The sequence below is a fragment of the Dermacentor variabilis genome, chromosome 11 (assembly GCF_050947875.1).
Source record: "Dermacentor variabilis isolate Ectoservices chromosome 11, ASM5094787v1, whole genome shotgun sequence".
NCBI lineage: Eukaryota > Metazoa > Arthropoda > Arachnida > Ixodida > Ixodidae > Dermacentor > Dermacentor variabilis.
In genome coordinates this window covers 66399372-66418492 of record NC_134578.1, presented here as the reverse complement: position 1 = coordinate 66418492, position 19121 = coordinate 66399372, and the positions used below count along the sequence as shown (strand labels likewise).

General features: G+C 47.1%; 1 protein-coding gene across 2 annotated transcripts in view; it reads left to right on the top strand.

Moving 5' to 3' along the window:
* Positions 1 to 11789, top strand: part of LOC142564974 (acetylcholinesterase-like) — a 28263-nt gene extending 16474 nt beyond the window's left edge. For both annotated transcript variants that reach the window (XM_075676200.1, XM_075676199.1), the window contains one exon: positions 11558 to 11789. In XM_075676200.1, the coding sequence (XP_075532315.1) occupies positions 11558 to 11705 (148 nt within the window). In that variant the 3' untranslated portion in view covers positions 11706 to 11789. The remainder of the gene's footprint in view (positions 1 to 11557) is intronic.
* Positions 11790 to 19121: the final 7332 nt, after the last annotated feature.

Sequence of the window (19121 nt, the reverse complement as noted above, 5' to 3'; positions counted from 1 at the left end):
CGAGAATGCAACGCCAAGTATAGCATGGAGAACAAAACAAAGATAAAGGTACAGTGCGAGCACGGACAGTTCAACACAATTTTTTTTTTCTGCCTACAATCTAGACAACACTTCACAAAAAATGAGCGCATCAGGTGGATAGCTTTTGTGCTCTATTTAGTTTCTAATAAAAATGACAACAGGCACCTCATGCACTTGCGAATACAAAATGAAAAAGTATTGCAAGATGCCTTTACGTTCGAAAAAGTAGTGAAGCACTGACTGGAAAGATTGAGCATCGTTGATAGAGCATCGCACTTGTAATGCGAAGACGTGGGATCGTTTCCCACCTACGACAATTTGTTTTTTCATCCACTTTCATTGCCATTAATTTGTCATTTCTTTATTTCACTTCGTAAGTACAAGTAATTTGCCCTATGTTTCCCTTGGTGCCTTTGTTTCTTGGCTTCTCATGATATAAATATTATGCTTATTTCTTATATGTTCTGGTAACTTACAGCGAACTGAGGTTAATGAGATGGGCCCGTAGCGGATTTGAAGGGAAATGTCAGCGAACTTAAATACTACAAAATCTGACTTCCAATCTTCCAGTACGCATCTTGTCTCGATTTTGTTCAATATGCGGGAGCTGAATGCTGACTGATTAACATTAGACATTTAATGCTGATGCCGTTGGGTCCTGGACTTGTGTTCATGAAGATCATGAAACAGAACAGCTACAGCGCATGCCTTTTAGGTTACTTCTCGGACTGAAATATTTCAAGTTGGACACAATACAGAAACATGAAAATGATGTAATTTTTTAATTACGACGGCGCCGGCAGGGGCGATTCGGCGAAGCTCAGCCTATTTTCAATGTTAGTAGACTGCTTTTCACACCTTCTGAATACGCGTGAAGAAATAGAAAACACATGGGCAATTCACGTTCTTTTAACGTGTGGAAGCCCCCCCCCCCCTACATATTTCATTATAAATAAGCTCCCCTGTACATTCTGGTGTGCCGTAATTGTCGTAATAAAAGAGTCACTAAAGATGTTTAATTTTAGCGCAAGCTTTGTTATGACGCTGGCACAATGTTCCAGCAGTGGGTTTTGGTTTTCTTTGTTTTATTGAGGTGCGCTACTAAGTTAGCTGCAACGTCTTCGTGACGTTGCGTCTTCCCCGCTCTCATTGGCCGCTGCTGCTCGCCGGTGCGGGACTTCATATGTGGCATATCCGTCATATATACTGCGCTGGACGCAGGCGGCAGCCACCGGTATGCCGTTGCGACCGGTCTCGCACCGGCGCGCCGTTGCGAACTTCGCAGCGCTCTCCGCTCATGTGTCCCCGCCTTCAAATCCCTTCAGAGCGAGCGCAGCAGGCGCAGCTGCGACGCCTCACCGCAGCAAATCACGTGGCATGACGTCACACATGCAAAACTCTTACTCCGGCGGCTCAATGTCATTGCGACGCGATGAATGACCTTGAAAGACATGGCGTTGTGCAGCTTTCATTCTGAAAACAATCCCGCGCTCCTCTCTGGGTCTTTCTAAGGGCATTAGGCCTTTCCAGTATCGCTAGCGCTCGTCGCACGTCACCAGGGTTACAGTGTCTAGAATAGGGAAATGTGCGTTCCGCGCCACCGACTCTCAAGCCCTTTCGCGATGCGTCGGAAAGATGTCCAGGTGGCTTTGCCAGCCGCTTACACGTCCGCGTGCTGCGATGACGTCTGCTCGCGGCCCAGTATATAGACCGAGTTTGCCGACCTGCCTTTGAATTCCGGTGCGTTCTTTCTGCACCAATTTTGTGTGGTGCCAATGTGCATGAAGACTTTTGTAAAACGATCTTCTTGTTTTTCGCCGTGAATTTAGTTGCAGCAGATTGTTCTGGGATCTCGCGCTTTTTTTGCTTGCTTATTTAGCATGATGATATGCAGTACGGATTCCAGGAGCCCCAACTGCATTCGCTGGGTGACTCAACGAAATTTCTTGCGTTTAGTTGAAATGGGGATGCGGTGCCGCTATCATTAGTGACGCACTTTGCCAAGGTCTCGGCACACGAGAAAGAAAAGTTGGCAAGTTCGCTTCGCACTGAGCTAGCTGTTGCAATACTATCTGGGGACAGTTGTATATTTGCTTGAATTGTCATCTGGCTGTTTTTCTTCTACAATTGAAAAACAAATCTTCGCTACAAAACGTTTTATTCGACAAATAAGTGACAGTACAACATTGAAGAAATTACAAAAATGCAGCGAACACTGAATTTTTTTCTAGTTAGATCAGACATATTCAACGCTACTTTTAAACGGCTGGCTTTCCACATTATGGAGGACGCAAATGAGAACACGTCATATATCCAACATAAGCCGTTGCCATTCAAGTGGTTTTCCCTAGTTTCAGGTGTTTCCTTCTTTCGCTTGCTGACAGCCTATCTTTATTCAGGGACTTGGTGAAACAATCGAGCCTTGTCAGAAGAAAGAACTTCGTTATGTTGTTGGTAAGTTCTTCCTGGTGTGCCTGACACACAAAAAAATAGTCGGAACAGCGCCAGGCAGAAGGACTGGATGTGCACGGACCGGATGTGCACGGACCGTGTTTTGAAAAGTGCGTTGCCGATGACGTTTGTCCCGTGACATTTGGTGGCGCACTTGGTGACGAGGAGAGAGCAGCCGATGAACAGAGCGTAGGGATGGAAGAAGCCAAACGAGCGAGGGTCTCGCTGCGATCATCAAACGTGTGTAACTTTGCTATTGCGGCACCATTTCGAAAAATTCTCGCGGCTACGTGTTGTTGCACACCCGTACACAATAGCAAAACCACAACTAAATTTCAACTTCTGGGAGGCTTAGGGGCCCTTTAAGCGTCCTCCAATTTTTTCTTAAATTTTTGTTTTGTCCACATATGGAAGCGAAAAGAAACACCACTTTGCGGTCACTAATAATTTCTAGAACGTAAGTTTCGGGAATGTTACGATTGTCGGTGAATACAAGCTCCATAATCTTATTACCGCCGTGGGTTCATGAACTAGCAGCGTGAGGTCATGATCATGAAGAGAATCAACATAACGAAGGTGCGCGAGCCGATTAATCCGTCTACTAACGGATGGTGTTGACCAGTTCATGGCAGATTAGTTTACATCACCACGTATTATTAGGACGCGATTAGGAAACGTGTTAGTAACTAGCTCGACTGCTTCGTTAAATAGGTCAGAAACTCAGATCGGCTTTGTGGGGGCCGATAGCAGACGCCTAAATCCCACCCTGATGGACCAAATTTTAGTGAGATCCAAAGGGCCTCTAGGGATGAGTTGACAGCTATAATACACGGCTGATAGACCTCTTTCACTGCAATAAACACGCCACTTCCTCTAGAAGCAGCCCTATCTTTGCGACAAATTTCAAACGATGAAGGGGGCGCGATGTTATTGCTAGTTATGTCATCTGGAAGCCACGTGTCCTTGCAAGTGATGATATCTGATGAGGTGGAATGAATGGTTCCTTTCAATGTGTCAGGTTTGGGGAAAATGCTGCGAAAGTTCACCAGAGCAGTGACACCGGGCTGAGATGGGTCTGCGTGTTCTGCTTAAAGGGACGCCGAAGCGAACAATAAATCAGTTTAGACTAATGAAGCATTGTTTGAGAACCTTGCAGGCAGTCATTTAAAGGTAATAGTTTGATTATTACATGAGAAAATAAAGTTCAAGTATCAGTATTTCAATTTCGCACCGAAACCCCGACACCGGTACGTCAGACGGACGTCAGGGACACCAAAGTATGTTTTCGCATTTGGGCCAAATTGGCTGAGTAAAGGTTCCTGAAAAATGGCATGTTTAATACTCGCTTCCTTTAGAACACAATGTAGTCACTCTGTACCGCTATATAATTAGGTGGGCCCAAGAAGATGCCTTCAAAATCCATAGCGTCACAGCGAGTAGGTGCCGGAACTTCAAGGAGGCCTCGCCACCCATCTTTCTTTCTTGCTCTTTTTCTGGCTTACCAACAGTTTTATCAGGGTAAAAGGGGTGTTTTTGGTTTTGTGGAAAGATAACTTACTGATGCAGAAGAAATCATTTTTCTCTTTAGTGTCCCTTTAATTACAGGCTGTCATTCGGTTTGGCTGTTCTGTGGTTCATTTATTCTAACTACTTTGTCCGAAGCACGGCTACAGAGGTAATTTCTGCTGCGCATGTGTAGTTTGGTAAAGCGCGCGAAAAACGTTCATTTTGTTTCCATTTTTCTTTCGCTAAGTCACTCAGCTTCTTTTGCACAAGTTGCACCACTGGAGAAAAATCTATGTCTACTTTAGGTGTATCCAGGTCCTTCAGCGTGCCTGCTTTATATAAATCGGCCACTTTAGAGCTCATCTCTTAGGCATCCGATCCTCTCTTTCACGTTGGCCCTCGGCGTAACAGAGCAAACGAGCACGCGAAGGATGAAGCAGAAAACGTGGAGGGCAGCGGGAGATGAAGTACAGCAATACCGAAGAGAGCGCGAGGAGGAGAGCAGATCAGGGCAGTGCACGTGAACCTGTACAGGCGCAAAGCGGAGGAGGAGGGTGTCGTGAAAGCGTGATAAAAAAGCGTAGTGCCGCACAAGACGGGCACTGCGGTGACGACCGCTACGAGATAACGCCAGAGGAGCGCGCCGTCGTCTGTTCACCAGGAGCCTGCGGCGAGGGCGATGATCGATAGCGTATATGGATACAAAGCGCTGCATGAACGGAGGTCTGTCTGCGGCAGTGCGTCTGGCGCATCACCCACCCACCGCCTCTGCATCCTAACGCCCAGTTTTTGTTCTATGTTAACCTTGACTTCCAGATTGAATCAGCCACTGCATCAATGTCAAATTTTGATACGTTCTCTATACTTTTTTCCACGGCGCTGACACCGTCCTTTATGGTGCTGATTTCTCACTTGATATCACTCTGAAGCAGTGGTTTCGGCCTTACGCTCCTAAGCAATGTCAGTACAACCTTAATGTTAGGTCCTGGGTTAGCCTCCCCGCCACCCGCGCAGTGAAACAGTAACGCAAAACACATAGCAAACAAAAGCGAGGAATGCCTAGTAAAAAGACTGTAGGGTGCTGGCCGCTATCGCACCAGGCAACAGTTGTCATGATTGCAATTCAGGCCCCCAGCAAGGAAGGAACATAACATCCGATGCGCGCACGATATGCGCCGAAAGATGGAAAGGTGTATGCCCATTTATACACAAATGCATACTCGATGGCAGGGACTGACGGCCAGAAAATTTGCACCTAGGCAGTTAAGAAAGAGAAATGCGAAGCCTACCTAAAGAACCGATGAGCGGAGGTTGAGCATCGGCCACAAGTGGCGGCGAATCCCAGGACGGTGGTGTGAAGTGAGTGGATTTGCAGCTTCCCGGTGCAGTATCTTGCGCTCTTGGTGGCGCTGTCACTACCGGCAACGCAGGACGTTGAATCACTCACCCAGGCAGTCACACAGGCGATGCCAGATAGAACGACGACTGCGCAGTTCTATCTGCGCAGTCGTCGACACTGGCGACACTTGCACGGGGAAATATTCTTTACTAGTGAAGCGAACGAAATGTGCGTCAGTATTTTAAAAACAAGGTCTTCTTTGGTGGCTTCACGAGGGCGCGTGGGATCTTCCTGGCCTCTTAGGAAAATAGTAGTCCTTTCAACGCTTGCTACCGTTGTATGAAGTCGCAAAAGGCAATAAATGTAGGTCTCAACAAAACAAGAAGCGAGAATATGTCGCTGAGTAATTAAACCTACAACTCTGGCATTTTTAGCGTCAAACTAGTTGAAAATTAATCTATTGCAGCACACAGTGCACAATCTCCGGGATCGAATAACCTGGCCAATGTGTATAAGCAAAATCAATGTCAACCAAGTCAACGCTAAAGAAAAGACGGTCGACTAACACGCACGTAAAAAAAAGTTGCAGTTTCACCCGCAAGGTGAAGCAACGATTGCGGTAGCAAATTAGTACACAGATATACGAAGTCAGAATAGCAGCTTTATCGGCCGCGTAAACTTGAAAACATTCGCTCACTAACTGAATTAGCGAACATGTCAGTGCTCACAAGTAAACGTGAACAAATCGCATTTGATTGACGCGAACAGTCGCTGCCAAAACGCTAGTGTGAGCAAGCGCGGCAGCAGCACCGAGCGAAGTGACTAGCGGTCTACCGCTTCAACGCAAGAACGGCTACAACGCTCCGCGCACAAACGTATTAGCCGTCTCAAAATCCCTTTCAAGATACGGCGCACGCGACCCAGCGCTGGCCTGCAAGGTACGCATTTGTTGGCGGAGCCGAAGCCACCAACCCTCCCTCCCGTGCCGCTCCACTTTCCCCATATGTGGCGCGCGAGATTGAGCCGCGATCGTCAGCTCCCCTTGCTCCCGGCGTACGCCACACGTCGCAGATGGCTTTCAAGGCACAGGGACCCCAGCGCGACCCGCCGCCCCGAGTAGAACACCCCCTCCCTATCCACGGTGGACCTTGCCGTCGTCGCAGCTTGTGTTCAAGACACAGCGATCCAATCCGGGTAAGCGGGCGGACGCGGGCGCACGGGCCACCCGGAGGACGACGCCTCACCTCGCCCCCGCCCCTCCCCCAACCTACCTCGCTCCGGAGTCTTTCGCACACCGGAGGACGGCGCGCTTTCCCTCTTTCGCAGGCGAGATCGAGCCCCGTTCGCGAGCTCACCGTCGCACGCTTTCACTCGCACATACAGCACCCGGCGACGATTTTATCGCCTTTGGACTTCATGCGGAACCTCGCGTCGACAGTGAAGCCCACGTCAGGAATGAGCCTGGAGCGTCCATAAAATTGCTATCGGAATAAAAAAGGAATAAAAGAAAGTCTAAATGCAAGGGCATCAGGGAAAAATATGTAACGTTTGACAATGGAACGAATAAGAAATGTAAACATTGCAAACACGTCGCATCAACAGAATTGCATCATCTTGATCGCCTCCAATTTCAGCGTGCAGTAGGCAGAAATAAACTGACTATAAAAGTTTGTCAACTGTAGAATTCTGGGATAGATGGCATGCAAGACTGCGTCATCCTAGAAAGCGGCAGTGTGTACTTTCTGGAACTTCACTACCTCTCCTATGCTCAGCTTAGGGTGCGAGGGTGGATAGGTCCTTCTTCCTAGTGTGTAATTAAAGATTTCAGCGTATCTCTTTCAGCACGCCTTCGTTTGGGCAGACCGCGGCTCGTGAATCCGACGGGATAGCCCGGGCAATTTGCTCATCGGGCAGCGGTGCCCGCTGCTAAATTAACCCCCAGGGACGCATGTCCAAGGCCGCCGACAATGCACATTGTGAAAGGCTTTTTGTAGCGTCCACACGGTCAGCAGGTGCGCGCACTTGGCGTTGCGTATACCCCTCATTTTCCCCAAGGTGTTCGGTAGGCTATTCATTGGAATATTGAGCAGCAACCGTATCTGTGCAATTTGTATCTTTTCTCTCCCAAGGTGTCAAACGCCTAGTCACTGTTTGACCCATCAGGAAGTCCCCGGACTTAGTTGCGTTTCGTTCATCATAATTTGGTATGTTGTAAACTATTTAAACTATTTAGCACCGCGTCTTAAGAAACAATATCCAATACCCCGTTCCCGTCGAGTGCGAGGGTTATACTTTTCTGGCGGGTGCTGAGGCCTTCAGTTACTTCTTTTATTCTTTATTATATATTATTAATACCTCAAAGGGCCCGGTGTAGGCTATGGCATGTGAGGGATATCTGGAGTAAATGGCAGCCTTGAAATGATTTGGATTGGAATGGCGCACGGCGTAGGCGGTAAGCTCATTCCAGCCCCGGGCAGTCTGCACAAAAAAGGAATGAAGGTGGGCAGTAGTTCGAGTAGGGGGAAGGTACACAGTTTTTTCGTGACGTAATCGGGAAGATTGACGGGGGTCTGAAATGTTGGCTGAAGTACTTGGAGCAGAATGATCAAATTTGTGATAGACGCAATCTAAGCAATATATATATATATATATATATATATATATATATATATATATATATATATATATATATATATATATATATATATATATATATAGATTGGAAATTCCTGCTCTTAATTTTAGCTAAGACACACTAGTGTGGTATGAATAATCAGAATAGATAAAACTAGCTGCACATTTTTGAACTACTTCCAGAGTGTTAGAAGGAACTGCCTGGTGTGGTTCCCAAACAGAGCATGCACATTATACCTTAGGTCTGACGAAAGTTGGGTAAGTTAGTATTTTTTAAGGATGGTGGTACGAAACACAAGTTTCGGCGGAAGTAACCAAGGATGCGATTGGGTTCGTTCGTGATGTTCGTAATATGAGAAGACAACGAAAGGTTACTTTAAAAGTGAAAGGCCAAGGTACTTGCATGACTCCACAGATGACATTTCCGAGTTGCAGAGGCCGTATTTGGGAGTGTGATGATTGCTGCTTGTCTTCTGCAGCAGTAGAATGTCCTGGGTGGACAGATGAGGCCGGAAACAGAACATAGCGTTTACTAGGTGCCCTCCTCCTTCCAGGTGAGGAGAGCCGGTTGCGGGCCATGTGCACGAATAGTATCACTGCGCAAGGGGCGACGAAGATCTTGCCCACGTCCCGTAGCTTTATGCACTTGGCGGGTTTTGCAATCATCGTTACGTCCGCGTGTTTTTAGGACTCTGTGGTAGTGCCGATTTCCTAGCTTTTGTCCATGTAATTTACTAAGCTGTCCGTTGCACCGTCGTCTATAGATTACGCTGAGTCATGTTAATTTTGTCCCGCCCGGGCGCCGTGTTTCTCGTGAGGTTTCTCAAGTTAGCCACGGTATCTGCCTTGGTTATAGATTTGTATAGATCCGGGTTAGGTTCCCCCTCGTGTTCCGGGTGGACGACGGGCCCCGCTGCCGATTGATGCTCCTCTTCGAGGTATTTCTCGGTCACGGACGCGACTGCAGCTTTCTCCGTGCCCTGGAAGTTGTGTATGTGTCTTTTCACATGTTGCCTGGTTACGGTCCCTCACTCTGTTTCGGCCAGGAGAACTCTTTGAAAGGCCAACCACTTGCCCATTGCGATTTCTTTGATGATATACTTGTCCGGCCAACCGGTTCGCGGTCGGTGCACCATTTCGTGACCCATCCCCGGCAGCTGCAGCCACCAACACCTAGTTGGTGGCTTGGCATTGGTTTGGCTTCCCTGGCCTTGCTGCCGTTTATGGTAGTCGTTGGTTTGCATGCTTGCTTGCACTCCCAGGTTCCTCCTCGCGTTCGGTCCTTCTCGCTCGTTTTGGGTGCTTCCTGACTTTCCACCTTGTTCAATGCGCTCCCCTCTCTGTTTTTTCTAGTATGTCCTTGCCTCAGTTGCTTGGAAACATGGGCCGGCTTGACTCAGCGTCTTGCCGTTGTTCTGTTCAAATTCCCTCTTTATCGATCTCGCCTTCGAATCTTAGCAATAGTTCGCTATTTCCATTTCGTTGCCTTTTCCGCTGACCTCCTCTGTCATGCCCGATGCCGGCGAGGCCACTTAGGCCCCCTGCGGGGGGGCAGGTGCGGTGTTCCGGAAAAGGTGAACATATTTTCCGGAACACCGCACGTGCGATTGGCGAACGACGGTGGGCCTCTAGCGTGTTTAGGTAAAAATTTCACTCGCGGTACGATTTCATATCTGCCGATGCTGGTTGTCTGGTTGAGCTCGGTGACACGGCGTCGTTGAAAGTAATGCCTACACAGCGCAGCATGCTGTGCGTGGTCGCTTAGCAGAGGATCTTCAGCACACAAAAAGCCCCCGTACGAAACGACAGCTAGCCCTAGCATAGAGTAACTCAAATAGGAATATTAGTCCAAGTACTGCATTGTCTGACATAAAGTTGTCCTTAGAATATTATTTTGCCCCTTTGCACACAGAATGCGGGACTACAGTGAAGCCGAACATGAAGTTTAGAATAACCCCACACTGCCCCGTCTTCTGGCTTTTTTTGTGCTCGTCTAATTTGTGCATGTGGCTATATAAGTTATCAGCATGACAAGCGAGCGCCCCGCAATGCAGTGAGACAGTTATACACCGGTTGCCGTAAGCGTTCATCTTCTGCACGTCTATACATATTTTCCTGCCACCGCATCCCTCTATAGTAACATCTTTACCAATAAACATCGGAAAAACTTCGACCACCAGCGTTCTATTAGAGCGAACGAGAAGCGTGCATAGGAGCATTTTAGACCTGCCAGGTGGTGGCGCCATCTATGAGAATTTTGCAATATCATGAAATTCCTATGGGGCAGGCACGCGACATTCTTTTGAGCACCATCTCTTATTCCAGCACTGTGTCGCTCCCTTCTTGATTTTCTTCGTTTCTTTTCATTGTAGACGCCTCTGTAAGGAAGGTGGGCTAGCCTTGAGTGATGGTATACTTTCTTTCATCTATGGTTCCCTGGTGTGCGGGAGCAACCATATCTCAGTATTAGGCTGCACTTTACAGAATCCTTTACATTTATAAACAGATAATATTGATAGATTTACTGGTAAGCAAACCTGTTGAAGCAGTGATGATTTAAAAAATAATTTGACGTTCACTGACTGTGAACAAAGAATAAGGGACAATTTCCATCAGCGCGACGTTGGGTAGGTGCGGTTCGTTGCATTGTCAATTCGGAAGGTCAACTAGCGACTGAAGAGAGCATTGTGATTTTCTCGAATGTAAGGAAAAGGTGCCATCTATCCTTTGCGAATGAACCTAAATTTTTCAGCCCCTCATCAGGCAGCACTAAACGCACTACGAAGTTTCTTGGGTGCTATCACAAGCGTGAAAACAGCCTTTCTCTACCTCAGTACAACGAAGCAATGACCCGTCATGCGTCAGGAACCTGACTTTATTTACTGTTTTTCACTAAAAATGTCGCTCTGAAAGAGAGTACCAAGCTAGATATCCAGGTGATATGATTTTTCTGCTCGAAGTCACGTTGATAAATGTCACGTGATCTGAAACGCAGTACGTGTTTGCCAAGTTCGTCTGTGCTAGCAGTGCATTAATATTTCACCATCTAGAATGATCAGGATAATATGAATCCGCGAAAAGATCCTACTCTGTGTGAAGTTGAGCTTGGGCAAGCTTCATATAACAGCCATGACGATTAGCTAGAAGCAGGCAGGATCTACACGTGTCCGAAGCGCAGCGCGTTAGTTAGAGTCGGTGCAATAATATTTTATTTCCCATTTTGTACTGCGTGTTAGCTGTGCTTTTTTTTGAACAAAGCACGTTGCCTTTTGTTGTTTCCGTGGTTGAAAACCATGAAAAATGGAGCAAACAAACGTTTGCTTTGTTCAAGCATTGCCAGCTATTTTTCCCCTTATCAAGCATGCATGCGGAATTCATTACATGCATACTTATTTTCCCGCCTACCTCTCTAATCTCCGTATAATGGTATGCTCGTACCTCACTTTATTAAGCAAGCCCCGTGCAAGATGCGAGCATTAGCTGTAAACGTAGTACGCGTTTCGAGGTTGCTAGTACTTTTAGTATGACGACTTTTACGTTCGTAGGATTGTCGAGTAACAGGAGAGGCAGCGAAATGAACGTGATATATTTTCGTTACATGCGCAGGGTGCCACAGCTGCCAATGGGGAAGCAATGGCCAAAGTACACCGCCGACAACCCCGTTTCCGTGCTCATGGACAATGACAATATCACGGACGTCATTGGTTTCCGCAAAAATTTCTGCAATGCCTGGAGGCCCAGCCCGCGAAATTAGCAATGTATTCGAGATTGAAGCGTCACGTATTATCAAAGTTTTCAAGTGTAGATAAACAAAACATTATATATTTTTAGTGCCCTACACCACGTGCGTTCCGCAATTTGAAATAGATTACATTTACTGTTGCCTCAGACATAAAAGCATCTCGACGCGGTAACATGACTGTAAATACAATTTTTGTTAGCCTGCGAATGTAAGTATATCTTACAGCAGGGCAGCCAGACTAAAAAATGGCAGTGGCTTAGCTCGGCTATGCCAGGATATACGTAGCGAAAGCTAAGGCATAGCATGGTTAGCTTTGGTTAATCTTGATTCCAAGTCCCGGTTAGTTTGGCTGTCTAGCTATGTTGCGGCGTTTAGCCAGACGTTCGGCGCGCTGTTCGTCTGTTTCCTGGGCGATTCGTTTCCTCTTCATCTCGTTCCGATGTCGATTCCAGGCCTCCTCCTGCTTATCAGAATTGTCGCCTTCCATACTGCCATCTCAACTGTGGTTGCGGCACACACGAGCTCTCATTTTCAATCCTCCGACGTGTTATCAGGCATGTGACGCAGCTGGCGAAGCAAGCGGAGGCCTGCGCAATACCGAGGAACGCGGTGTAACATCATACCAAACGGCGGCGGTTAAAAGGCGCGAGGCTGCGCAGGGGCGGAACACCTGTGGCTAGATGCTACTAGTGGCGCATGCGCAGTAGTTACTAGGGAACGAGAGAGAAAAAAATATCCGCGGCAAGGCGCGCATTGTGACGTCATGTGCCTCCACGGAGCACCGCCACAGCAAAATCGCAAGTTCGCGGCCAGTAAAGCTTTCCTTTCAAAATATATATAATATTTATCTTGCAGCGTCACGATATAGCCGATATCTGATCACGCATCATAAAGTTTATTGTACTTGTGGAGCGTATATTTCGCATTTAAAAGTGTAACAGCAAGCATCGGTCACATGGAAATTCTGCCAGCAAGGTTAACTTGTCAATAAAGCTGCGCTGGTTTCGCTGGCTTTGCGGCAACCTAAGGGATGGGCATGCAGGCAAACAAAGGAGAGAATGCAAGTGTTTCATTAAACCATGTAGACCATAAAAAAGCAAACGTGTGTCAAACACGACATAAGAAACGAAGTTTCGTTAGCGACTTAGAGCAAGTTGTACTAGTGCTATATTAGCGCTAACAGGCATACACAAGGATAGTATTAGCCTAATGGATCGATCGTGCGCAGAACCGCAAGGAACGTTTGCGGCCCATATGTTTCATACCCCATTCATATTCTCAATCTGAGCTCAAGGCGCAAATGTTCTACGCATAGAGAATATTTTCCTCGGCAGAATACAGCTTTTCTCCATGGTTTTGCACTATTTAGCAAGAACAGCGATGACGGTTCTTTTATGGCGCCTCGTCACCATTATGTCCAAAAGGAACGTCACCTGCAAGCTCACAGGGCTTCAAAGTCACGTTGAGGCAGTGGCTGCACTATGTCTATTGTTCGACACATCGTTGTCTCTTTGCATAGCGTTTCATAAATATTTTTTGTTTGCGCAGTCTGCGAATTTATATCATCAGCTAAAGACCAATGCAGTATATACTAGAAGTTCTTTACGCGCATAACGCAGGAACAGGCGACATGCGCTATGACACAAAAGCACAAGAGGGTGCCTAATAAAAAAATATTCTCTAATGTTACAAGACACACTTCACTATGACTGAAGAGACAGGTCTCAAAATGAAAATCAAGTTGACACCAGGCGATGCTGAATACCACGGCAACCAGCCGACCCACGAGCTAATGAGCGACGCTGGGCTCGCTCACTCCTCGAAGCCCGTGGGCTCCCCCGTGATCTTCTAAAGCAAAGTGTACTACACACTCTAAAAAAAAGTTTGCACCCTTTGGAGTGTATATCTGCCACACAACCATAATCGTCATCTGCCTTGATGCGTTTCCTTTCTTTAACGCTGCGAGCCCGGTACTTTCCAGTAGCGAACGGCATGCGCGTTATCAGCATGACATAGCATTCTCGACAGGAAAGTAGCGGGCGCAGCGTTTTCAAGAAAGGAAACTCCTCAAGGCAGATGACGATGTTGTGTGGCAGATATACACCACAAAGGGTGCAAACTTTTTTAGAGCAGTAACGACGCTGCCTCCGGAAACGCCAAAAATATTGCCTTCTGGCTACGACGCCTGATTCAGAATCGAATTTGGCGGTTTTATGGTGCCAAAACCACAATCTCATTATATAGCACGCATTGCGGTGACTCCAGAATAATTTTACCTCCTAGGTTCCTTTTTTTGCTTTGCTTTTGCCGTGCATTCAATGCACACTGAAGGAGATTCTTGCATTTCGGTCCCTCGCGAAATGCAGCAGCGCTCGTGGGGTTCGATCGTGCTACTTCTGACTTGAAGGCGCACTAAAGAGAAAAAATGATTTCTTCCGCATATGTAAATTACCTTTCTACGACACTAAAAACACCATTCTCATCACAATAAGACTCTTGGCAAGCCATAGAAAGCACAAGAACGAAAGACGGGTGGCCACACCTCCTTGTGGTTCCCGCACCTGGTCGCGGTGACGTCATGGATTTTGATGGCATCTTCTAGCGCCGACTTACTTATACAGCGGTACAGATTGCCTACATTGTGCTCTAAAGAAACCACATAATAAACATAAGTTTCGGGAACCTTTACTCAGCGAACGCGGCCCAAATTCGAAAACAAAACATACTTTGCAGTCCCTGACGTCACATTGACGAACCGGCATAGGGGTTTCGGCGGGAAATTCAAATACTGATATTTCGACCTTCATTTTCTCATCTCATAAACTATTATTTTTAAATCACTGCACCGGTGCGAAGGGCTAAATACATTCTGGGAAAAAAAACCTGCCTAAAGTTGTTACAAAATTAGAGGAATGGGACAGGCCGCGTGGTAGCATCAAATGGACACAGCTTTTAATGGATCTGCGGACATATAACTTTCTAAGTAAGCCGTGATTAGCCATTTCGCCCATCCAATTACCGTTTTCCACAGATAGACCTCCAACCTTTAATTCAACATATACTCTCTCTCTCTGTCTGTAAGATATGAACATGATAAAGAAGAGCCTACCATAGGCTCTTTTTGGCTTTTTTTTAGACATAACACCAAGCAACTCGCACGTATATTGGTTCTCTTATGGCATTTGCGCACATGCAATGCAAAGTCTTTAAAAAGGCGCCTGGGAAACATCACTTGGAGCATAACTGAAAACAATAGAGTATCTTACAGTGTGCCACCGTCTCGTCCTCCTGAAGATAAGCAGACCTAATATTGATCCCTATATACTTAACTGGATTGAATGCTTTCTCAGCAACCAAACACGGTAAGCATCTCTCATTTTTTTATCTTCTCCTATGCCGCAATGCTCAGATCTTGGGCCTTTGTTATTTACTATCTAAAATAATAATCCAACGAACGAGTCAACATCTAACAGCCTGCCTTTTGCTGATGACTGTTATCATAAAATTACCAACCCAGGCAGCAGTTCACTCTCACCTCAGTCAGACCCTGTCGACATCTCTTCATGGTATAATCAATGGTTAGCGAAACTAATGTAGTAATAAATGTAAAATTAAGACAATTTCCCGCCGAAGTGCTGTTTCTACGTTTTCCTACCAAATTAACTCGGTTCGTTCCACCCTCATGACCTATAAATATTGAAGTGTTCACATTGCCGATCGAATATGGGACCAATACAACTAACTGAACAGTTGGCTTTCTACGCCACAATTATTCTCGCGGTCGCGCTTCCCTAAAACTTCCATGGTATAAAACACTCGGAAAGTGAAAACTACAGTTTGCTTACTTAACTGGGGATCCGTTTACAGCACAGCTAACATACTTACTCGAAGTTATTCAAAACCGGGCGGCACGTTCTATTCTATTGCCACGTAGTAGTGACAGCGAAGAAGGCCGTAGAAAAACTATGAATGATTAAACTAAGCTTTTATTTGGCGAAACTGTGCCCACAAAAACAGGCTACACTTAAAGCACAACAATAGCGGCGGACGCAGTCGGCGATTGTCGAAATCTGATCAGCGGCTCAAGTGCGTTGGCTTCTATATATCATTCATCAAAGATTCCAGTGTAATCGGTGGGCCCCGTGCGGATTCAGAAGCTACTACACAATTTCTGTCGAGCAGGCAATGTCATAATACAAGGTCCGCCGAGAACATACACGAGAGGTCGAAACGAAATGAAAGGGAGTTAAGCACGGGGCCCGATCCTTATTATTCATATCATAGCAAGCCAATAAACAGGCACCCTGGACAACAGAGGGGAAATAACCTGTACGTAATAATTAAATTAATGATATCATAGATTAATAGAAATGAGAGTGGATGAAAAAACAACTTGGCGCAGGTGTGGAACGATCCCCATTCCTTCGCATATACCATATCCCATATCCCGATCCCATGTCTTCGCATAGGCGTGCCATGCTGTACCAATTGAGCTACCACAGCGCCGTTTTCCATCAGCTTCCTTGGGTATTCATTCGTTAATTCTAAAACTAACCCTGGGAGTATCAGCCAGCGCCACCCCACATGAACCTTGGTGACGGATGTGGAACATCTTTTCTGCCGCAGGCGTCAAGAGTACGCGATCTTTTTGAGTAGCTTTGCTATGGTACTCGCTTAACAAGGTCTGCCATTACATAGCGACAACAGTACGACAGCTTGATGACAAAGAAAAACGACATCGATGTGAGGACTAAGACCCTCTTCCGATAATGTCATTATGAGAATGACATGACGATTTTGAAATGATGACGCTGGTATAAGGACGACCGCGTGATGACACTGTAATGACGATGAGTGCGTGACAACGATGGCATGGCGCGGACTGTATCACAAACACTTTGGGACGACGAAGGCGTGAAGAATACGGTACGCATGACGACAACAGCACGACGAAGCTCGAATGACGATGATTAACCACCACCGCAGCATGACGACGATAGTATGGCAGCGAATGCATGACGATGACCGTCCGGCGTTACTACTACTGCCCTGTGTGATAAACAAATTGTGTCGCGGCGCGAAAGTCACAGCGAAAGCCAGGACGTGTAAAATACGCCAAGCTATTCGGCACCGTTGAAAAACGACTAGGAGGCCGCAACGAGAAAAATACGTTAGCCTTTGTGCGCGAATTCTGGTCTCCTTTCCCATTGCGCGCACGACGCCCTGATGTCTGCGTGGGCTTGCCATTGCTGTATTCTTTCAGCGAGCGAGACGGTTAAGCGTCGTGTGTGCATTCCCTCCTTCTCTTACTCGGTGAAAGAGACGCCGACGGCGTCTGTGTGTGCGCGTCAGTTTGGTTCCCTCAGCTGCGCTAATGGCCGTCCAAAAATCCGTTGAACTGACATGTACCGAGCGGCGCCCGCCAGCGTGCACTGCATTCACATTCTCCCGCGAGCGAGGGTGTTCCAATGACACTATGTAAACGCGGCCCTGCAACGGGGAGTTATTCCTTCTGCAAGCAAGCGTCTTTCATTTCTTAGATTACTATCATCATCTGCACAAGCTAGACTGTGTGGCTCGTGTGTGAAGCTTCTAGAGCTGACCGCTCCATGGCGATGCAATCAGACATTCTTTGTTACTTTGGCTTCCCGCCCCTTCCCCCTGCTGGTGAAACTTTAGACAGCTAGACTGCCGCTTCCTCGACAGTCCTTGGTGGTCACCTTTACCACCTGTGACGACGCCATGACGACGAACGCATGGTAATGCTGGGATAATCATCATTGAAGGAGAGCATGATTACAATAGAATGACGAAAAACTAATGAGGTCGACGGTACGACTAAGATGGCATGACGATGAGGCACGATGGCAATGGCACAACGTTTGTGAAGCGATTACGTTGGTAAGATGACTGAGTGACGACGAACGCATGGCAACATTCGTACGACGATGACGGTGGGACGCGGACGGTCACTGTGTGGCGACGACGAGCTCGACGAAAGTTACGTGACACAGTTAGCATGACGATGATAGAACGACCCTATCCTATTGCACAACAGCATGACAACGAATGCGTAACGAGCAGTGTATGACGATGATGCAGAGACAACAATGGCATGATAAAATAATGAGGCCCATAAGTGGACGACGAGGACATAGCGACAATGGCGTATCGACGACTGTGAGACTATGACTCTCTGGTGACTACGGAATGACGGCGAGACCGTGGTGACGACGCCATGACGAGAATTGGATGACGAAGCTAGAGTAACGTCGTTGCATTGACCGCGACAACAATGCCAACAAATGACAACAATGCATCACGACTTTATGTCGACGATGGTATGAAGATGACGAGACGACGAGACTCCGTAGGCGAAACTGGAATGACGACGATGCAGTGACCAAGGCGGCATTATGACTGCCAGGATATACCTAGCGGCGCAAGAGATTAGGCAACTTAGGGCACTTGGTTGGCTTGGAAGACATGACGACGAAAACGGTATCACGAGAGTCAGATGACGAGGCTCAGATGACGACAATGGAATCACCACGCCGCCATTATACCGACGGCATGACAAAGAATACATAATGAATGTATGGCGATGATGGCGTGAGGACGGCAGCATGACAGAGCTGCATGGCGAAGCGGAAATGACTGGCGGAACGACCGCGACAGCATTCCAACGACCAGCACATACGCATACGTAGTGGCCCGAGGTAGTACAGAGCCACTGGGCCAATATAACAGGCTAGGTCGGTTTTAAAGTTTATTTAACATGACGAAGGTACACAATTACAATGTGAATACTTCTGGGAACCAAGAAATTTGTTAATGAGTTCCTGCCGATTGTTATTTAGGAAAAAGCACTTCGAGGGCTTAGAAGGGTGCCGGTTTTGGCTATTTGGTTTTCCATTTTAGGTTGTGTGGTGTAGCGCGAGGCCGGGACAAGAAACGCAAGAGCGCGCTGACCAAAGAGCTTGTCCTCGTACACACAATCTAAAGCTTCTAGGGCAGCTGTTTCTTATAGCCAAGCTGTACGTGGCTAACCGATTCGTCCGTCCGTGTGTTTCCTGTATGCCGAAAACACCTTATGCGGAACCCCATGCGCATGCGCGAGAAAAAGAAGAAAAACAGAGGCGTGATTGGCTGTACTAGTAGTGACGTCGTCGCTCTTCGCCGCTGCCTACCGAACGCGCGCGCAGCAGGTTCCCTCCGGCTCCGAAATGGGTAGGCCACGTGTCATACACAGTCCTGTGGAGCAGGCAGCTTTCTATCAGCAACGCAGCAATAACTACCGGGAACGAGCTCCTCTACGCCGTGCCGGCTCTTGCAGCCCAGCGCAAGCAGCAACTTCGTACCGAGGATTCGGCAGCCTACCCTGCCGTCATTTAATGAACCATCATTTGAGCTTTGCTGGTTAACCAT